Raw genomic sequence first — 18,848 nt, 5'->3', positions numbered from 1 at the left:
CCAAACTGTTAACACAGAACTGCCTTCATAAACATGGCAATTTTATGTCCAGTCACTGAAACAACACTGAGGTTCCTGAAACAATCAGGACTGCATGAATGTGCACTGACAGATTTCCATCTCTGCCTTGGTTCTGAAAAGCATTTAAAAGCAGGATTCTGTCCTCCACTTGCAAAAGGTATGTGGACACCCCAGCCAACAGCCTGAAGTTTGTCTTCTGAAGTTCTCCCCACTCCTACATCTTTCTTTCACTGAAGATACAGCACATGAAGTCAGTGAGACTTAATTTCAGCTGAATGCTCTCACTACATAGTATGCTCCATCCTTACATGAATAACCCTTGAATTTCAAAGTGAGACAGGAGCATGACTTACCATCTAGTAGTTCTAGAGTAACTGAGGGATCTACATATTCCCACCAGTGTTTTCCATCAGTTGATACTGGAATCTCCCAGTTGGACCACTTGCAGGCCAAGTGAATGCACACACATGCTATCACTGTGGGCTTGTACTGAAGACAGAATGTGGTAAGGTGAAGGCTGTTGCACACATTTCGTAATGAGGAACCAAAGGAAATCAAACATGTAAAACAGAAAACCCAAACAAATCAACCATTAACATACAGAACAAGATAGCTTGTCAATCAACAGCAATTAAACATTTTGTTGACTAAGTTCATAAGATACCTACTGCCCTAAGAAAACAAAGGGCTGGGCATTTATCTGGTAGAAAAGTTTAATTTGATTTTGCTGTCAGAAGCTCGATGAACGGTAAATAAATTTACCAATTATTCTACTGTACTTAAGTACCAAAAAGGGCAGTATAATATGGTGAATTAAAATTCTGCAGTATAATGCACAGAGCTAATTGTGCAGTCTCTGAATGAGACTATCAGAAAGTCCCCAGCAGCCAGGTGAGTTATTTGTGGGCTTTGCTTTCACCAGGCCTGGATCTGTGACATTTGTGATGCTGTCTTCAGCTTCCAGCACCACAAACACATCGGTTCACTTTCACTGCTTTAGCATAACTTCTCTTAACAGCTGCTGAAGTGCAGAATTTTGTCCATCAAGGGACCACAAGGAGTTATTTATTTATTTAGAACAGTTCTAATAACCAGCAGATACTGTTTAAAAACTCTATCTACACATAATGTAATTCTCTTAAATAAAGGTTAAAGTAGTTTTGCAAGAGGCAAATTGAAGTAATCAACGCTAAAGTCTGCCCTCTAATTCTTTCTATGACAGGCTATGTCTACAAAACACCCACTTGGCATCCTAGGACTATGAATTTATCTAAGTACTTAAGTTTTAAAACTATAAATTAAGATTAAAGAGCTGTTTCTAAAAGAAATAACATTGGGCTAGTACTAGTCTATCTAAAAAGAAAAATCAGCTAGTTGAAAATATCTTAGGCCCACTAGAATTTTATAAGTTAAGACTGAATCAATATATTTAAAGTTAAGAGAAAACTGCCATTAACTACAAGTGTAAACTAAAAATAGTTTTGTACTTACCAAGATGCTCGGATTTCTAGGTTAAGTTTATCTCTTTGTAATCTTTAGCTGCTATTCAGGCTACCAATTTTAGACTTATGCACTCACAATCGAGAAAAAGTCATCAGAAAGCACCACTACACTTCTCATTGTGCATTTAAGCCCTTTGTGCCATCAGGCCCTTGTCCAATACACCGCACTGCAGGCGGGGAGGTACCACCACTGGAGGTGGCCCAGTCCCCCACTGCAACAAGGGTAAGACACATCAGGGGGCCCTGCAGTAAAGGAAGCTATAGTGTGCTACAACAGTGCAACAAAGAGGTTCAGGATAACAACCTGTTGGTAGCCATGAAATAGGATGTCTGTGCCAAATCCTTGCTTGCTGTAAGAAAAGAAAAACAAAAGAGATTAAAGAACTGCACTAATTTGTCAAGTTCGTTTCAAAATTCAAGCAGTTTTACCTTCCAAAAATCACTGCTGGGTATTTTTAAAGTACTGATCTGGCTTTAACTAACTAGCCTTTAAAATAATCTTTTCTGAGACACAGAAGACTGAGACACACTCAGTAGGGGAGCTGGACCTGTCATTCCCTCAGTGCCCCTCCCTCCCCCTGCACAGCCCACAGCACAGTTCCCTCCAACAGCTGCCAGGTGAGCACTCTCCTCTGGGAAGCTCTGCTTCCCCGCCCTCACCTGCAGGGATCCCTGCTTGGAGCTGGGAGTGCAGCAGGCACTCAGGCCCGGCCAATTCACAGCACAGTGCTCCATCTGCTCTTAGAGGGCCATGGCGGGGCACCCTCCCACCTCCCCAGAGACAGCCACACCTCTCTCCCAAGGCCCTGTAACACAGCCAGCCCCCAAGCCACGTGGGAAAAAATTCAGTTTTTTGCTCCTTCTAATTAAGAGCACTGTAGTCATAACATTTTGTTCCATATTTGTTAAATCTATGGCAAGGCTTCGATAGGAAACAGACAAATTCATTTGAGTTAGTCAGAAAAAAATACCGAAACAAACCACAGGACTGCAACATGCCAGGAATGAAAACTGACTTGGGCTGTTACAGCCCCAGAGTGCTGACCCCTAGAGTGACACCCCAATGCTCCTCACTCAGGTAAGAGAACTTACTGTAACATGCATTTAATGGAATAGCTGGGCACAAGGGGTTTAACCGCAGATTGAATGCAGCCTTCATTGAATTCTTACTTTGACACTATCACTTGAAATCAGTGCTACCTGCAGAGAGCGTAGTGTTGAATTTTATGTCAAAGGGAATACTGGTAAACTTTTATTTTAATAATATTTCTAGAAAGTTTGAGAAATGCTACAGTGGCTTTTAAATTTAGTTTGTAAAAAGCATATTAAAATGTGATTTAACTCAACTTCTAATAATTGCCAAGGAATAAAATTCAGATTTGTCTTTATGCTACACAGCCAGGAAGTGCCATAATCTAAGAAGAATGTGGAAGTTGCAAGGTAACAGGATCTGTTCCTACACACAAATTCTACTAATCCATAATAATCAGAAGGTGAACTGACAATGTGTTATGCCATAATATTTAGTTTGCATGCTGTAATGGTAATTGCATGCCAAAAAAGCCAAGGAGTTCAACCTCTTCCTCCCATCTAAAAAGAAGGTGGAATCACCAAAAAAAAAAAAAAAAAAAAAAAAAGAGTAAAATTAACAAATAAAAATACACAATGGTTGAATGGTTGAGTAAGACTGAAATTGATGTCTTGCTCTTCATTTTTCATCAAAGAAATACCTTCAAGGATTTATATATTCTGTAAAGTTACATGTTTGAATTAAGGGAGCAAGACCAAGAAGCATTTCTACTCTCACTGAAATGTCCCTTCTGGACAAGGAAGAAAAGCAGATGCCAGAAAACTTCTATTTAACATCAGCTTGAAAGATGAGTAAATCATAACACATACCTGGAAGAAAAGAATCACATCTTGAAACACACACTTAAGCCTCAATCAAAAATTACTGTGCTAAATACCTTACCTAGACTAAAAGCAGTATGATTCTGTTTCAATTTGTTTACAGCTAAATAATAATCATTGCCAAAACCAGCAAGAAACTTCAGCTCACAACTAAAGCCTTTGATAACACAAGGCTCAATTGAAAATATCCGTCCCAAACTCTTCTATGTAGGGCAGCTTTGGTTTAGCAGAATCCATCAATGAAATTAAATTTAATGAATTTTGGTTCCTATATTTTGGTGGTTTATTTCCATTATAGTAGTGGAAAGTGCATCTCTAAAATTTAAATCATCTTGAAGCAGGGGCTAAAACAAGCCAGCAGAGCTGCTCTTATAACTCACAAGCCGCAGGACCGATGGCTACGACACCAGCCATGAATGACCAGTTTTAGATTTTAGCATTCAGGAGTGATTTCAAACATCCATCCTGTCTCACTGCTGCAGAAGCAGCCATAAAACAGGGATTAGTGAAATAGTCATCAATATTTTGAAACAGGACTTGCTGTCTGACACACCTTCCGAGAGGCTGTCTCCAAGGAATTGCCAACTGGAAACCAAAAAGCTTTTTATTTGGCATAGCCACACAATTCACTGCTTGCAGTTCCAAGATACCTGAGTCTTTTCTTCAACACAGCTTATCTTGGATCTTGGGATGCTCATGAAAACGTGACTGCCAAGTCCCCAATAGGAGCTGGTAACTGGCTATGCCTGGCCCCTGACAACGTGTGAGCATTCCCCAGAAAGGAGATTGCAGAAAAGCCAGTCAGCATCAGAAGAGAGAAGCTTGCTGAAGTCCTTCTGGCAAAAGCAAAAAGCCCCAGGCTCTGAACAGAGGGATGCTGGAAGGTGCCTGTTGTATCTGGAAAGGGCTGGAGGAGGCCATGGTGTTGGCATTCAGGTCTGAGCAGTCCTGGTGGCTTTAATTCTTGGAAGTATTTAAAACTTGGAAACAGGCCCACAAAAACCTGAGGTCAAAGTTCAGAATGGGAAGGCCGCCTGTAGCAAGTGCTGGAGTGCAGCTGGTGTTTCACATCTTTCCACACCACTAAGATTCAAATTTTCCTCATGAGAATACCCTCTGAAAAAGCTGAGGCATTTTCACCTTGTCTTCTGCTGATTTTGTCTTTCTCAGCCTGATTTAAGCAATGGCATTTGCACACAGATACTATGGGATATTTGAAGGATTTGACAGTGCAATTTTCAGAAATGATTAGTAAGGATCATGGGTGTTCGAGATACCTGATAACCTGCAGAGTAGCGAGAACAATCCTAGAAATCCTTGAGATCTCATCTTCAGTTCCAAAAGGTTGTGTTCCAGCACAGAGAAAGGAGTGACTGAAGACTTCCCAAGATGGAGATGAGGATACAGATTCCAAGTTTCACCAGAAGCAGGCTGAGAACAGACTGATTTTGCACCAGTGTAAGAGGACCATGACACAATCTTGGCACCAGGGCAGTTCCACTGCTGATCACTCAGCTAGTGTTGAAGGCAGCAAGGGCCAAAACCAGAACAGTTTTTGGTATTTTGGTGGGGTTGTTTTTCCCCTTTTCTTTTTTCCTTTCTTCACTACTGGAGCATTCTTGGAATGGACACTGAAGCTTGCTGACTGGCCCTCACATATCCACTGCCTTCAGATTCCTTGGACCTGTGGGATCCTAAGGAATGATGGTCCTGTCTCCTCTTCTCAGTCTCTTGACACTGAGGAAGAATGGTGCAGAAAAAATACTAAGCCCACACCATTTTCCTTGTCTGCTATACTGACCAAACTGCAAAGATGGAACAATTTCATTAACCCATGAGTCTCTGAATGCTAGATGGAGTCACTAGGTATCATATGCCTGAACATCATGAATCATTATCTATCCATCCAGTCACCCCTCCTCTGCAATGATCTGTGTTGTCTAGTAACACCTTCAAAAAGGCTTTTAATTTTAGAGAAGAATTCATTTTTTCTTTAGTTGTATGTTGAAGCAATTATATTTATTTGCACCAACTCCCACTTACTAGTTCATCTTCAGCTTCCAGCAATTGATTCTGGTGTGCCACTGCCAGACTAGACAGTCTTCTGACAAAGGACTTGGTTGAGTTTTTTGAGCATCATCAACACAACCTGGGTTTTTAATTTTTCATTTTGTTTTTAAAGGGGATAGCTTACAACTTAATAACAGGTAACAGTGACTGCATAAAACAAATTACCCTGGATGCAAGACAGCAAAAAGTGATGGAGAGAATCAGCCATCCTCTGAGGCACTGCAGTTTAGTCAGCCAAAGGGCCCTTTCCCACCACCTGACAATGCAGGGCACAAACCCTAAGCCAAATCCTGAAGCACACTTGCAGATCTCAGCTGACATTGCTGCTTCTTTTTTGATACTCGGTCAGACATGACATTCCTCCCTTCCTCCTCTCTCAAACATGCAGTTGGAAGTTTTAATCATAACAGGCTTGGGTAAGTTAATCATCTTTATTCAAAAAAGGTATCTCTGCCTTCTGAAATGGTATTTTTTTGTCCAAGATGGTGATCCAGAACTGGATGAAGTAACCTTGGATTTCTTTAACTTCTCAGTCAATCTCTTTGGTACTAAAGGTTTAACACTGAAAAATCTTAAGTATATTTTAAAAGCTTCAGGACTCAGATATCTGAGTGTTGCATCTACTGACCTTGAAAACCCACACTGTCCAATAAATAAATGTTCAGGGACAGAAAACTAAACTGCTACCACTGTGTCTTTGAAGATAACCACAGTGCCCATGGGCCCATCTCCCTGTCCTCTCAACACATCAAACCAATGTTCCATGGCACTTACTCTGTCCTTGCCTGACTTGCATGCGTGACCTCAAATCTCATGCCTGATGTTTTAAATGAATTAATTAGTTTCCTTTTTCTTATTTTAATATGAGGTACTCAAATCTCACATTCACAGTCTACACCACTCCTAGGGACATGTTCCCAAGGATTCCATCCACACACACACTATGGAGCACACCTCCTCCAGTGAGCAGGTTTTTGAACATCAGAGACATTACATTCACTGTGCACCAGTCCTTGAGCTACATGGATTTTCAGCCCTCACTGAAGTCTTCAGATTTCAAGACTTGGGATCACTTTAGATTTCTAAGTATTTAATTCTTCTGACATTAAATACTAGTTTAAAGATGTCAAATGAAAAAATTCACAGTATCTTCAAAGTATGAATCTTGTCAGTACAAAAAATTAGCTTACAAAACACAAAGAGAAAGGCTGAACTGCCTTAGAGTGGTATCTACCCTTGAAAGGAAATCCAGTTTGTGTAGCAGTGTGCCAGTGTGTGACACAGACTGATGTGGAAATCCTGAGGTAATACAACATTCCCCCACCCCTCCCCACAGCCCCAGACACCACACAGAAGCACAGGGGTTCCCCAAGAGAGTAAAACGTGCCCACATTTACAGTGACCAACAGCTAAGAAAAGCCAAAACAAAACCCTACAGGGCAGCTGGTGCAGACTACTGAGACTTCAGGTGCAACTGGACTCGTGCACCAAGTCACAACCAAATCTGGGCAGAAAGCAGAGAATCCTTATCTTACAGCAAGCAGAGCAATAAAACTACTTTATATGCAAGTAAGTTACAGCACCAGCCCTACTCAGTGTCCAAAGACACTCACCAGGAAGCTACAGCAAATAAGAGAAACCCTTCCTTAAAAGAACACCATTAATTCCAGAGTTGCTACAAACCAAATCTAGTTAACAGGGTCAGGCTGTACCTAAATTTTATATATTTTATAAAGGGAAAAGAAAAAACACCAAAAACATAGAAGCACTTATGCATTTCTCACTGCAAAACCAGCTAATGACTAGAGACTAACAACCATGGTCTAATAATTTCAAAACACTTTTTACTTAAGAAACATAATTAAAATGAAAAGCTTATTTCAGATGCTTTTACAACTGAAACCTAATTTTTTTCATCCTACCTCTTATAAGAGGGTGTTTTAATCTTTTTTTAAAAGCTCCAAAAGAAACCAATTCAAGAATTAAAGAAGATGTGCCAAAATGCCACCAAAAAGATAGAGAACAAAACAGGTTTCTAGTCAGTCACATGAATGAGCTGCAGACAAGTTACAGGATATGTTTAACTAAAGGTTTGGGGTTTTGGTGCAACCATCCAAAGCAAGAAAGGACACACTGCTACAGAAAAACAATTAGTCACACCTATTTGCATGTGCCAGCAGACTTGCTATGCACTCTCTATCCCTCAGTCCATTACCTGAAAAGATTTGCTAAGACAAAAAGCTGGCATTAGCCATCAATGGGCAAAACTACTACAGAGTGAAAATCATCAGCTCAGAACCATACTATGGATCTGGCCAATCAGTTTGCAACTGCTTCTGGCATTCCAGAACACGTGGAACAGGTACTATTAAAAACAAAGCTAATAAGAAAACAAAAAAAAAAAAAGAAGGACAAAAGACTGAACTCTGTGACTCCCTAAAGGTAAATATCAAACTTTTAATAATTAATTTTAAACATACTCTTTGGATAACATAGTTGGTGAAAAATCATGTTAGACAAATAACATTACTTTCAAATTTAACAAGAAAGGTAAAAAAGGACTTACAGGAGTGGTTAAAAGTCACTGACCTCTCACTAACTGTGTACATTTCACAACATCTGTGTGTGGATGTTCAATGGTAATCTCAAAACCTGAGGAGTTACAAATACATTTTAGAATTATACATTTGCATCTGTAAAATAAAAAGCAAACCCCTTATGTTTCCCCACAGATCTAAAATATTTGCTAAACTTTTGCACTGCAGAATAAGTAACACTATTTAAGTGCCTTTTATTCTTTACCTTTTCATACTTTTGAATGGCAGATGATAAAGCGACTTTGAAATCCATTACTAAAACATTCCTCCAGTAATCTCAAATCCTGTACACATGTAACCTGGGAAATTACTATATTTTTAAAGCTGAATACATCTGAACAATTTTTAGCAAGTTAGTAAGTCAGTAAAAACTGTACTGCAAACACAGTGGTGTGCATGTATACTTTTATTAATTGATTTCTAGCACTTAAACATGTTGCATGTATGAAATTAGAAATTAAATCAGTTTGTAGATCAGTGACTTAAGAAACCCTTCTTGATTTATGACACTGTTTTAAGAACTAGGTCACTACTGTGAGCTATTTTTTTTAACAATACCCCAAGTGGTATTTAAGAATATCTGAGCAAGTCAGTGTTCTCAAGCCTCTGGCTGTAATTGTCTCTGTGGTATTTTAGTCAGAAGAGTGTCTTGACAGAACGTTCCACTTCAAATTTTGGAATCATCTGAATCCATTAAATGGCTACTCTACAACTTGTTTTCTTCAGAGTCAGCACCTGCTGAATTACATAATGTTCTTCTATGGGGAGGCAGAACAGGGAAGAGCACTGGGTACAAAGCTCTTTCCAACTGCTCCAGGACATGCACAGCCAGCCTACTACACCATGCTACCTTATGGGAAGAAATGCCAATGGAATTACTACTCAGAGTAAAATCTATTTGGAAGCCTAAACATTTCTACCTCAAACTGTCAGAAACATCTCTTTCACAAGTACAGACACACCTTTCTTCTCCCCAGTGAACACAGCAGAGCTGCTAACACAAAACTAAATTCAGGAGTTATACAGGAAAACAGTTAAATTCTAGTGTACCAACAGCACATCAAAAATCCAGTTATTTGGGTCCCACTAGCTCTTTGTGGCAAGCAGGCTGCACAGGAGGTATTTAGAAAGACATACCTAAAGTTTGAAGCATTATTGTTTCAAGTATAACCAGCTCCTGGGCTTGTTGAAGGTATGCCTGAAACAAACAAGCAGACAGGTGAAGACACAAAATCAGAACTTCACTCCCACACTGCCTCTGTGGCACAGCAACACAGGACACAGCACCAGTCCCAGGCCAGTGAGCACTGACAACTCCCAACACTTCACACTGGGGTTACTTTCTTCCACCAGTACACACACTGCTGCAAATTCAGCTCCACCTGCCTGCCTTTCACAAGATTAACTTAGTCTGGATCTCAGACAATCTATTCCAGCAAAGCATTTTTGGGAGGTCAGGTGGGTGCTGTAAGAATTTCAAGATGGAGCAATCTCTTCACGTTTCATAACAAATAAGTGAGTCTTTAAGAAACTGCATTAAGTAATAGAAAGACTTAAATGGTACCAAAAAATGTAAAAAATACAAAGGCTTTTCTTCCTAGGCTGCAGAGAGCAATATTCCAGCAAGACAATGTAACAAATCATTAGGTGAAATGACATCTTTCAAACCATGTATCTTTGAAACCATAACTTCCACCTACATCACTCTTTGTATCCAGCTGTGGCTCTTGAGGATGAAGACAGGCATTTGCTACTTTAATAACATGTTCAAGTTTCCGTGGCTGTTCTTCCACTTTTGCAGCCAAAAACAATGCCGTGGGAGACATTATCTGAAGAAGAAAAACATGTGTATTTTTTAACTTTTTACAAGCAGGACTTGAATTTTTATGGAGTCTAAACTAGCACAGAAAAGGTTTAAGAAGTTGGATTTGTGGCTTTTTTTTTTTTCCAGTTTTGAAGTCATGCAAGGCAACGAAAATATAACTAGTCATGTTTTATTTTGTAACTGATGCAATCCTCTCAGCAGCACAGGGAAGGAGTAGCATAATGTTAAATTACATTTGTGAGTAAAATGTCTGAGGTCAAACTAATTCTAGTTCAACATAAAATATTTTGGCCCAGAAGACTTAGTCACAGTAGAACAGGCTGTTTCAAGTTAAATATACCTCATGAGAAAGTTCATCCAATTTCTTGCACAGAGCGAGTCACTACACCATCTTTTCAGTAAAACAGCTGATCACAAGTCCTGGTAGCATTTAATTCTCCCAAAGAGTGAGAAACTTTGCAGAGAACTTTAATAAAAACAGCTTGTTGTATAAACATAGGCTCTACAAGTACAAGAAACTTTATATATACACACACATATTCTTAGAAACTTTACTATATGCCCAGCAGTATCTGGAGAACAAAGTGTAAGGATTTGTAAAACACCAGTTCTACCCAATGTCAGTAAAGACCACACATTACATTTAAAGATGAAAATGTATATCATACTCTAGGTGTCATAGGGTGGCAGTTCAGTATCACCTAAGAGGTAGCTGTGAAGTAGGATTTTGGTGCCTGTTGTCAGCTACAGTGACTGATGTGTGCAGGCAGAACACAGCAAACCACCAAGCACTGATGAATTAGGTTCTCTTTGCATGCAAAAGCTGCCCATGTTAACCAGGAATTAAAATGGTACTAGAAATCATCTAGACATAGCTGATTAAAATGATTAAAATTAAGCCAGTATAAAGCATTTATTCAGAGACTGAAATAGCTCCTTGCTGAGTATTTCATTAATGCATGGTGTGAGTATTGGATTTCTCATTCAATGTCCAAATGGAACTAGGCTAAATAGGAGGCATAGCCCCCCTAAAGTCAGATTTGCTTTTTTTTGCCAAAATGAAACAATTGGTATAAAAATTTACACTATATGCAAAACTGCAACAAACTAATTAAACATTTAAGGGATTAAATTTCAGAAGTGTTCAAATGTACTGAGAGTAGTTTTTTGCATCCTTAAATCACTTTGAAATGTCTGCTTGGATCTTAAGTAAAACTTTAAAGTTGGCAGACTTGAAAATTGACACCCTGGTAAGGCAAAAACCTTTGATGAGCAGAAGTGTGCCATGAGAAATCTAGTAAAAATCTCAGTCTATAAAAACCAACCACCCAAAACAAGTCACAGGGAGCAAATTCTTTTACAAGGGAGACAAGAACCCCTGTTTTCTTTTTAAGAATCTTGTAACCTAAGCCTGATGAACAAATGAAATAAAAACCCAAGGTGAAGTGTTGCTGAACAAGGCCATATTAGCACTGTCATTTAATACTTCTGATGATTCTGTAGAAGTTTCTATCCCCATTGCTTGAAGTAATGATTTAAAATTCTGGAAGGAATTTCCTTTGCCAAGGACATAGTACTTGAAATGTATCTCACACTGGGAGGTAAAACTTTTAAACAGTAAATATGATGGAAACACTTTCTGGAGTTCAGAAAGTGAGAGTATCAACAGCTCTGAAGTGGCAGAAAATGCAGAAGATGTCAGGCAGCACACATAGGCATAAACGAACACACACATGTCATCTAAAGGTATTTTACAGAACTCAATTTTCAACAACTGCCATGGCTGAAAACATTTCCATTTCACAGAGGCATTATTTGAACCAAGTCACCAATGACCAGATAATTAAATCATCAGCAAATTCTCACACAGTGTTACTCTGTGTCTGACTGCACCAAAGTACTACTTCTTTCCAAAAAAGCACCATCAGGCTGACTCAGGATCTCTTCTGATTTACTGAAGCAGATCAGATCTGGCCAAGAAGTCTCCACACAATTCCTGATCTCCAAGACTTTACACAGAACACAGCTCTGGAGGCTGATTAAGTCAAGTTGATTAATTGTCATAGAACTCTGGTTCATCAGAAATCTATGTGCAGCCCAATTAACTATTTCCTTCAAAAAGAAGTGTTGGCTTCTGGCCAAAGAATTTCAGGTCTTTATCCTATCTAGGACAAGGGTTCTCACTCCCAGTTTAGAGTAGGCCACTATTTTTAGCTGCCTTGGTATTGATTCAGAAAAATAGACATCCTAGTAAAATTCCAGACTTGGCACAAATGTAGTCTTCAGTGAACACACCCTGCTAAGTGTATAACTGGCAAAGTTACTCAAATGCTTTCATTCATTTCCAATTACCAAAAATGGCAAAAAATCCAAGCAAAGTAGAACAAAAAAAGCAAAATTAAAGAAACACACTTGACAAAGCAATAGTGTATTTCCTAAATATAAATATCTTAATTTGATATCAATCAAAATAACTTAGAGTAATTATATACTATGCACAGCAAATAGTCTTTGAGAAATCTTCAGAACACATGTGATACAGGACATTAAATCCCACTTGATAACTAGCCATGTCCCACAGAAATAGAAAAAATCCCCAAAACATAAAAGCCTTGTTTACACAACCCAAAAGCATTATTCAGCAAGTTTCACTGGGAACTGTGGTACAAGCCCTTTTTCACTTAAAAGTACAAGGCAGTGTAATGACAAAGGCACTCAGGAAAATCTCAGAACACATCAGCAGCATGCATGTAGTTTCCTGGGATCCCCCTCTCCCTTCCAATGCCAATATTAGTACGTTTTTAGACTGATCCAGTTTAGCCTAAGACATTAAGTGCTTACAGTCTATGAGAGGGTTTTCAAGTTTGAACACAAAGAGCTGTGAGGAATTTTTTTTTATTATAACCAGGAGCTCACATTGCGTAAAAGTAGCAAATATGTTAAATTGCACTATTAAAACCAGAACTGAAGTACCCAAAACAGCCTCACTAGAGCTTGAAGCGTATTATGAAAGTTTCAAGAACTCTGCAAAACTGCAAAGTCAACTGTTTAATACTGTGCTTTGGACAGGGCACAAGGAAGGGAATGCAGAGGACTGGAAACAAACCAGCCTCCACACAACTCACCTACCTTGCACTTGAAGGAAAACAACTCCTTATGCAGCCTTCTTTAGGCTCTTCACTAAGCTCCACTGTATGGCACAAAAATCCCTTGACATCATCAAGACTATTTTCAACTGGTTGGCTGGTGTTCCACATGGCATTTCTAAGGATTATATTTAAAAACTACAGCTCCCATTTGGATGCCTTACCTCTCATTGCCAGCATAGGAAGGATTTTCCCCCCCTTTCTGTTCTTCAAATCACAGTGTACTGAAGAGTAAGCATCCAAAAGAACTATTTGCTATATAACAGTGTAACACAACAAGTACTACAGAAGCAGTATTTGCAGAAGAATTTTAATTTTGAAGCTATTTTAAAGTATAATAGTGAGACTAGTACTGCTTATAAAAAGCCAGCAAGCTCCCTCCCCATCCCAATATTAGTACAGACTAACTTTATACTCAGCAACCCAAAGTTCCTATGCCCTGGTCAGCAATGTAGAAAGAATAATTTGTGCTGAGGATATCCACAGTAGCTCCTGTCATTTGCACAGCCAGGGAAATTAGCAGTCAGGGCATCCAATTCTGCTTCCCAGAATTGGTAAAGCAAATTTCCATCCTCACTGGGGCACAGCAACCTTGCAAGGACTTTGCCTGCCTCGACTGCAACATCCAAACCTCAACACTTTCTTCTTTGTACCTAAATGCAAATACTCAGTAGGTAACCCAGAGCAACTCAAAAGTGCCTTGCTAGCTCACAGTAACTTCACAAAAAAGGGATATTTGGCCAATAAGCAGTACATATAATCCATTCCCAACGAACCCAGACTACATTAACTGGTACATGCCACCCCTGAGGCTCTACAGATTGAAGATACTGCTGGGAATTCTGTTCCCTGTTCACAGATGACTCAAACTCCTGAAAGCCTGTAAAACTATTTAGCAGTAACTTATACTGAAGAAAAAGGCCATAAAATTAAGACAACAACTATCCCTGTTTGTTAACAATTAAGTGCACGTCACAGACATGACATACATGTGTATTTGTGTAACCTGGCAGGTATACATGATGATAAATGTGCAAGTGCTTATTACCAGCCTAAAAACATTCATCTACCAATAAAACAAGTCAACACAGGCCACATTTTTTCAGCTGAAAATCATAAGGCATTCTGACTAATGGCCATCTAATTTTCTAGCCCCAGCATTCAGATTCCTTTCTGCCATGGATAAACAGCACCACGTGCACACAACAAAGAAATATAAGAGATATACTGCACAGGTCTTACCTTTGAGACTGCCAGTACCTTACTATTCCTTTCCAAGGGTTACTTTCTTCTTGCAGAGATGAATACTGTTACATTTTTTAGCTTGCCAAGTACTCTGAAGAGTTGATATTAAGTATTTATTAGAGTTCTCGGCTTCTGCTTTCTCTACAGAGGACCTAATGGATGGTTTGGGGGTATTTTAAAAGTGACTCCACTCACTGAGACCCTCTTTGCCCTACAGAATTGTAAAAAGAAATGCTCTTGCCCATCAGGACATATAGAAAGCCACTCTCTGGCCTTATGTTCATTAAGAATTACAAAAAGGAGTTCGGCAAGAATCGGTACTGCTGAGGTACAACCTGCAGCTCACTTGCCTTTAACTTTGAACATTATTACCTGAGAATTAATTAAACAGTACACTTCCCTGCCCTCTAATAGCTGCAGTTTCCATGGCAGTCTGCCCTTACATAGCTTACTTGGGAATTTTAACATTCATAATTCAACTTAAGCCATAGATTTCATATAAAGAGCACTGCACATTCAAACACTACTGCACTGCCAGTTCCAAGTGACTGTCGTTCACCAGCATCCAGTGAAAACCCAAACACAGCAGCCAAAGCTCTTTGCTGCCTAAATCTAGCCCAGATTACCAGCTGACAGTGCAAGCAGCACTCCAGCAGGTGATATAACAGGTATGTGGGTCTATTTATAAACACAGCAGCTCCACACTGAGCCATCTCTCCACTCCAAGCAGCTCTAGTTTATCAAGCCCACAAGCCATTCAAGAGTCCCAGAAAACTCTGGACGCCTCACCAGCTCCAGGTAACTACTACATGGGCAGAACAGCAGCAGGAGGGGAGAAAGAGGGACTTGCATGGATGAACACTGCAGTTCTGGCTGCTGGAAAATTTCAGTTTAGCTCAGATTTTGCATGAAAAGTAATTATATACACTTCTAAAATGTAACTACAAATGAGTATGTACTTCCAGCTAAAGAGGCACCAAACAAGATGCCCATTAGCTCAGCCAACAATAATGAACAAATTCATTCATTCAGGAAGAAGAGTTGGCTGTCCTTGTACCCCCCTGTGTACCTGCCCCAACTGCACACAGTGCAAGGTTTGCAGGAATCTACCCCTTGGCAGGTGAAGGTCTCCTCTGACCTAGACCTAACATCTGTCAGCTTCAATCTGTTTTGTCATTAGAAGATCTAAGCAAACTCATCCTTAACATTTAAACCACCATCACTATTAACTGTTCTTCCTAAAAACAAACAAACCCCAAGAACACCCAGACTATTATATTATTATTATTATTTTTCCACCTATTGCATACAGCATTGGACATTAAAAAAAAAAAAAAGAAAAGCCTCTTCCCAAGTTGTTACCTCCAGTTCCATACCTGTTACAATATTCCTCAATAACAGCTAGCATTTTTACTGGAAAATTCTGTTCTTAACAACACATTCTGTGTTCAGAGTAAACATATCCAGGTTATTAGACAAAACAAGATTTACCTCAACACATGTAAAATTTTTTCTTATCTAATATGACTTACCACTCAAGATTAGACTAGCTAAAATAATTCACACTGCTTCAGGAACAGCTACATAATCCATATGGATATACACACATAACCACATTTTCATTGTCAGACACACCATGCCAGAACTTCCACTGACTTCACCAAGAAAAATGTGTGTTCCTACACATTAGCCTTTCAAACTTCAGCACATAAACACCAGCCACATTTGAAACATCTAAATATATTCTTCACACATCTGAAATGTGCTTGATGGTGTCTATTTATTTTTATTTTGATGGCAAAAGATAAAATCTAATTGCTACTAGTTAAAGTAATCCAAAGTTGAAAACAAGTATCATTATTGCTTCTAAACCATTGGTAAGAAGCTAGAATTCTAAAAACAAATCACACTTCACACTCCTGCATGTAACACTTCTCAGTCAGAACTGCCAAAATTATGGGCATGCTATAACCAAATATAAAATCAATCATACTTACATTTCGATTAAATTTTGTGAAGGAATGATGCATATAAAACCTGTGCATGTAAACAATTGCAGTATTTATGGTAAGCTGAGATCTGGAAGATTAAATGAAGGAAACACTAACATATTAAGAAAATTGTCTACAAGAACTGAAAGCGATGCGCTTTCCATATCAATGACTGCTCGCAACATATTGTCTTCAGCCGAAAATGGATTAGGGACGTGACACTTCAGAACTTAACTGATATTAACACGTATCGTTCCCATCTGTTCCGCAGACCATGTGGAGATTCCTACGCCAGGCTCCCCACAGTCACCCACGGAATGAGAACTCCTCAATGGGCGACACACACTGAAACACTCAAGTGCTTTTGTTTTGTTCCAGTTCAACTATTTCAGTCAGAGATTTAAGGGTTTGGCCTTGCTCTGATCGATTTTTTTTTTCCCTTTAAAAAAATCACATTAAAGGACGGCTAAGGAGGAGCTGCCCGTTTCGGATAAAACAGCAACTCGGGTTTACTCCAGAGCAGCCCCAAGGAGCAGCTCCGGCCGGCAGCGCGGCTGTGAGGGCAGGTGGGAAGCCGCGTCCCCGAGCGCCGACAAAGAGCGCGGCGCGGGGGCTTCGCCAGGCTCCTCCTCCCATTCTGTGCCTCCAGGCCACGGCTCCATCCCGCGGGAGCGCCGGCCGGGGCTGCGGACCACCGGCAAGGCTCCCGGGGACGGCTCCCACGCCAGGAAAAAGGTCTCCCGCCGCCCCTCCACGCGCGGCCCCCGCCGCCCCTCACGCCCGTCCGCGCTCGGATACACGTTGAGGCGCTGGCCCATGTCTTGGATGAGGTTGGCCGCCTGCTGCCGGTACGAGAGCTCCTTGTCGGCCTCCACGCCGCAGCGCCGCGAGGGCGTGTTCTCCAGCTGCTCGCGGCTGAAGAACCAGCGCGACGCGGCCGAGGAGCCGCCGCCGCCGCCCCGCGCTGCGGACCCCGCGGAGCCCGCGCCCGCCGCCGCCATGACACCTCCTCCTCCTCCGGCGCCTCCTCCCGCCGCCTCCATCGCGGCTCTCGCGAGAGCTCCCGGGCCCGCGCGCGCCCTCCGCCATAGAGTCTCGCGGCGGGGCGGCCGCGCGCCGGGCGGGGTCACGTGGGCTGCAAGGGCTGAGGGAGCGGCCATGGCGGCCGTGGAGTGAGGGCCGTCCGGGGATGGAGGCGTGGAGTCATGGAGCCGGCTGAGGGCATCCAGTCCGCCCGTCAGCCCAGCACCGCCACTGTAACCCCGCTTAAACCAGTGAACCCCATCGCCCCGTGCCCGCGTGTAACAGCTTGAACACCTCCTGGGATGCTGACTCCTCCACCTCCCCGTAACGCCTATCCCATAGCCTCACTGCCCCATAACTGCGTATCTATTTCATACGATTCTTCAAATATCTAATCTTAGATACCTTTATACTTAATAAAGTGAAAAACAGATAAAAAGTGTTTGAAGCAAGAGTTCCCTTTTTAATGCAAGCTAATCACAGAAAGCGTACTTGGAGGAGGACATGGAAAGGGAGAAAGGAAGGAAAGATTTGGAACGCACAACTAGTTCCTAGAAAATTCCTGTCTGCTGGCAATATCAGCTTGTGAACACTTGAGAAATGTACAAGAAAATGATGAATTATTAGTAGGAATTGTGTCGTTGGAGGTGAGCAGCTCCAGCATGTCAGTGATGCTCCTGCAGCGTGCGGGTTGTTCTCACTCCGTGCTCAGGGATGGAATTTCAGCCGTGGTTTGAGTTTATGGATTCAAGGTTCAAAGGGTGCAAAAAGGTATTTAAAGTTCTGATCACCGCACATGAAAATGAGAGCTCTGCTCATGTCAGTGCATGCCACTGCCAATCTGCAGTGGTTTTGTTCACCTGAAGTTACATCACAATGAGCTCTTTTACAACTTCAGTGCCAGTTTTATACAAGCAGTTGTAATCTTAGAACTAGACCTGACAGAATGCTGATGAAATATATACAGATGTATACTGCAGCACAGGCATGAATTACTTGCCTGATCTTCCCAAATGTATATATCTTCTTTAAGATCCTGTAAATTTAACCTCAAAGAATTCTCATGTAATTAGCTGATCTTGGACTTCATATTTGTGTGTCTGTTACAATCAAGGTGCAATATTTTACCTCATTGTTTAAATCACTGTGTAAAGCTCATGGAATTTGGGTGTTCAACTTCGATTCTTTATTCCTGCAGTAATTGGTGGAGGATTATTAAGAATGTTCTCATCTGGCTGCAATTAGAATTTTACATTAGCTTCGTTAATGAAATGAAAAGATGAAGGGAAGATTATATATATATATATATCCCTGTCTTAAAAATCGTAACAACTCAAGAATAGGTAGAATATCATTAAATAATGACAGTGCATAATGAATATGATTTATGCAGGGTATGCACATTAATTAACTCCCATGCAGGATACTGCAATCACCCATTTAGTCACAGGTTAAAGTAATTAAATACAGTTCTTGCTATTGGAGAGGTTCCAGACCTTGGTCCCCAAAGATGTGAC

At 40.7% G+C, this 18,848-nt stretch overlaps 1 protein-coding gene across 2 annotated transcripts in view; it reads right to left on the bottom strand.

Annotated features, from left to right (window-relative positions):
* The window catches only part of CCNT2 (cyclin T2), a 25,737-nt gene extending 8,542 nt beyond the window's left edge, over positions 1–17,195 (bottom strand). For both annotated transcript variants that reach the window (XM_066554033.1, XM_066554034.1), the window contains exons 1-7: positions 17,107–17,195; positions 16,315–16,396; positions 9,802–9,930; positions 9,239–9,299; positions 8,094–8,156; positions 1,828–1,873; positions 375–538 (exon numbers count right to left, since the gene is read on the bottom strand). In XM_066554033.1, coding sequence (XP_066410130.1) covers positions 375–538; positions 1,828–1,873; positions 8,094–8,156; positions 9,239–9,299; positions 9,802–9,930; positions 16,315–16,396; positions 17,107–17,126 — 565 coding nt within the window. In that variant the 5' untranslated portion in view covers positions 17,127–17,195. The remainder of the gene's footprint in view (positions 1–374; positions 539–1,827; positions 1,874–8,093; positions 8,157–9,238; positions 9,300–9,801; positions 9,931–16,314; positions 16,397–17,106) is intronic.
* Positions 17,196–18,848: the final 1,653 nt, after the last annotated feature.

The sequence above is a fragment of the Molothrus aeneus genome, chromosome 7 (assembly GCF_037042795.1).
Source record: "Molothrus aeneus isolate 106 chromosome 7, BPBGC_Maene_1.0, whole genome shotgun sequence".
Lineage (NCBI taxonomy): Eukaryota > Metazoa > Chordata > Aves > Passeriformes > Icteridae > Molothrus > Molothrus aeneus.
The sequence above is the reverse complement of the archived record's forward strand: the minus strand, read 5'-3'. Positions and strand labels throughout refer to the sequence as shown.